Source organism: Dictyostelium discoideum (genome assembly GCF_000004695.1).
Source record: "Dictyostelium discoideum AX4 chromosome Un chrUn_00032, whole genome shotgun sequence".
In the NCBI taxonomy this organism is placed as follows: Eukaryota; Evosea; class Eumycetozoa; order Dictyosteliales; family Dictyosteliaceae; genus Dictyostelium; species Dictyostelium discoideum.
In genome coordinates, this window is record NW_003102033.1 from 1 (window position 1) to 2,239 (window position 2,239).

At 21.8% G+C, this 2,239-nt stretch overlaps 2 protein-coding genes across 2 annotated transcripts; both read left to right on the top strand.

Annotated features, from left to right (window-relative positions):
- Positions 1-962: 962 nt before the first annotated feature.
- On the top strand, positions 963-1,298 carry DDB_G0294366 (hypothetical protein; the record flags this gene model as incomplete). The annotated part of the gene is made up of 1 exon (XM_628711.1): positions 963-1,298. One exon carries the CDS (start codon positions 963-965, stop codon positions 1,296-1,298), a length of 336 nt encoding a protein of 111 aa, XP_628713.1.
- Positions 1,299-1,766: 468 nt separating this feature from the next.
- On the top strand, positions 1,767-2,239 carry DDB_G0294368 (hypothetical protein; the record flags this gene model as incomplete). The annotated part of the gene is made up of 2 exons (XM_628712.1): positions 1,767-1,895; positions 1,966-2,239. Coding segments are annotated over 2 exons (403 nt in total), but the record flags the coding sequence as incomplete, so codon positions are not given.

The window sequence follows — 2,239 nt, forward strand, 5'->3', positions numbered from 1 at the left end:
TTTGAATTTGTAACAAATCTCCGGTTTTTTTTTTTTTTTTTTTTTTTTTAATCAAAAATTTTATTTTTAGAATAGCATCTATTTTTTTACAAAAAAATACTTGTATCTTGAGCTGTTTATGCAATTAAGAATTTGAGTGCACTATAGGAGAGTTTTCAAAGTAATTTGGTATCTTCAAAAGAGAAGTGACTTGTTTTATACAAGACCATTTGGTAATTATATGTTTGAATGGAATGATGATTCCAATTAAATCCAAAAAAAAAAAAAAAAATAATAATGATATTCGTTTTTTTATATATTTAATATGATTTTGTGTATTTTTGGTGGTTTATTTATCTATACTAAATTCATATTAAAAATTAATAAATTCAAATTGTTATTTTAAGAAATTTTTTTTTTTTTTTTTTTTGTGTCTAATTTGAAAGATACTATCAATATTTTATTTTATTTAATTTTATTTTTTTTATTTTATTTTTTTTAAACAAGTTTTTTAAATTAAAAAAAAATAAAGGGATAAAATTTAAAAAAAATGGATATCGGTATAAATAGTTAGGGTGGATAAAGTTAATCAAAAAAGACACTTTTTATCCAAAAATGGATAAAGGTAAAACAATAATCAGAATCTTCAAAAAATAAATTATACAATTAAATTTTATATATGAAAAATTAATTTGAATCTAAATTAATTAAAAAATTGTAACAAGATCTCAAAAATATCTTGTTAATACTAATATTTATTTAATTTTATGAAATGTTCTAAAAAGAACATTTAAAAATAACTATTAATATTGAATTAATAATTCAACCTCAGTAATAAATATATACAAATAATAAAAACACGATAGGGCTACGGTCATTAATTAATTTTGCGTACATTTATTTCTTAAATAATTAATCATTTACTTTAATAATAATAGAATAAATAAATAATCAAATTTTATTAAATAATTTATTTTAAGAGAATGTCAACTAATAATAACGAAGATATTGATAATGATGAATTGCAACAACAGGATAATGAGGAACAACAACAACAACCACAGGTATCAACATTCAATGAACAGCAACGTCAGATAAGGGAACAGCAGCAAGTAATAGATAAACAAAATCAACTTCTTCAACAACACATTCAATTAATAAATCAACAATCTCAACAACAATTAAATAATCATTCGACACCACCATCATCACCCAACATTACAACACCAATAACTTCAGCAGCAATAACCAACACAATAAAGAAATCATTAGGAAAATTTAACACTGATGATACCGACCACCAGTTGTTACAAAAATAAAAAGTAAAATAAAAAATAAAATTTAAAAGTAATTTATTATTTACCTTCAATTTTTTTTGAGGTTTTTTTTTTTTTTCGCAACTGGCGCTTTTTTTTTAATTAAATTAAAAAAATAATATGAAAAATTTAAAAATAAATAAAATTTTTTTTTTTTACTTTATGGTTCGATTACAATAAAAACAATTTGAAATGGAGACAAAAAAACCATCAAACATAAGGTTAATAAATAAACTTCAAATTTTTTTTGAAGCTGAAAAAAAAAAATAAAAATTTTATGGTGAAAAACTTTATTAAATATATTATTGAAACACCGCAATATAGTCATCTAAATATTAAAGAGGTACGATTAATATTTTAATTTTAATATTGTATTATAAAAATTTTTTTAATTAAAATATAATTATAATGGTAATTTAGATACATGAGGTAGTAGGAACTACTAGACAAAATGTCTCTAAATATTACAATATGTTTCATGGTGGTGTTTTAGATAATACAAGAGGATTATCAGACAACGATATTTTAGAGATGGATAAAATTTTGGGTGAAAACCATAAAATTAACTCACCATTAACAAAAGAAGAAACTAAAACAGAGGTACATATTAATTTAATTATAAAATTAAATATTAATCATTTAATGCTAATATAGTGAAAATTTTATTTAGTTAGCTAATATTATTAGAAAAAGAAACCCAAATTACACACATCCATGTGTTTCTGATACTTTATATTACCAATATTTTAATCACGATAATAACATTAGACTTTTAAAAGGATCAATACGTACGGATGCCCGAACGAACGTCAATAGTGAACAGGTGGTACAATGGCCAAAGGATCAACAGGATTTTCTAATTAAAAATAAGGTACCGTTGGAAAGGATATGGAATTTGGACGAAACAGCAATAAAACTTGATGAAACTGCAGTTAAGGTAAAAG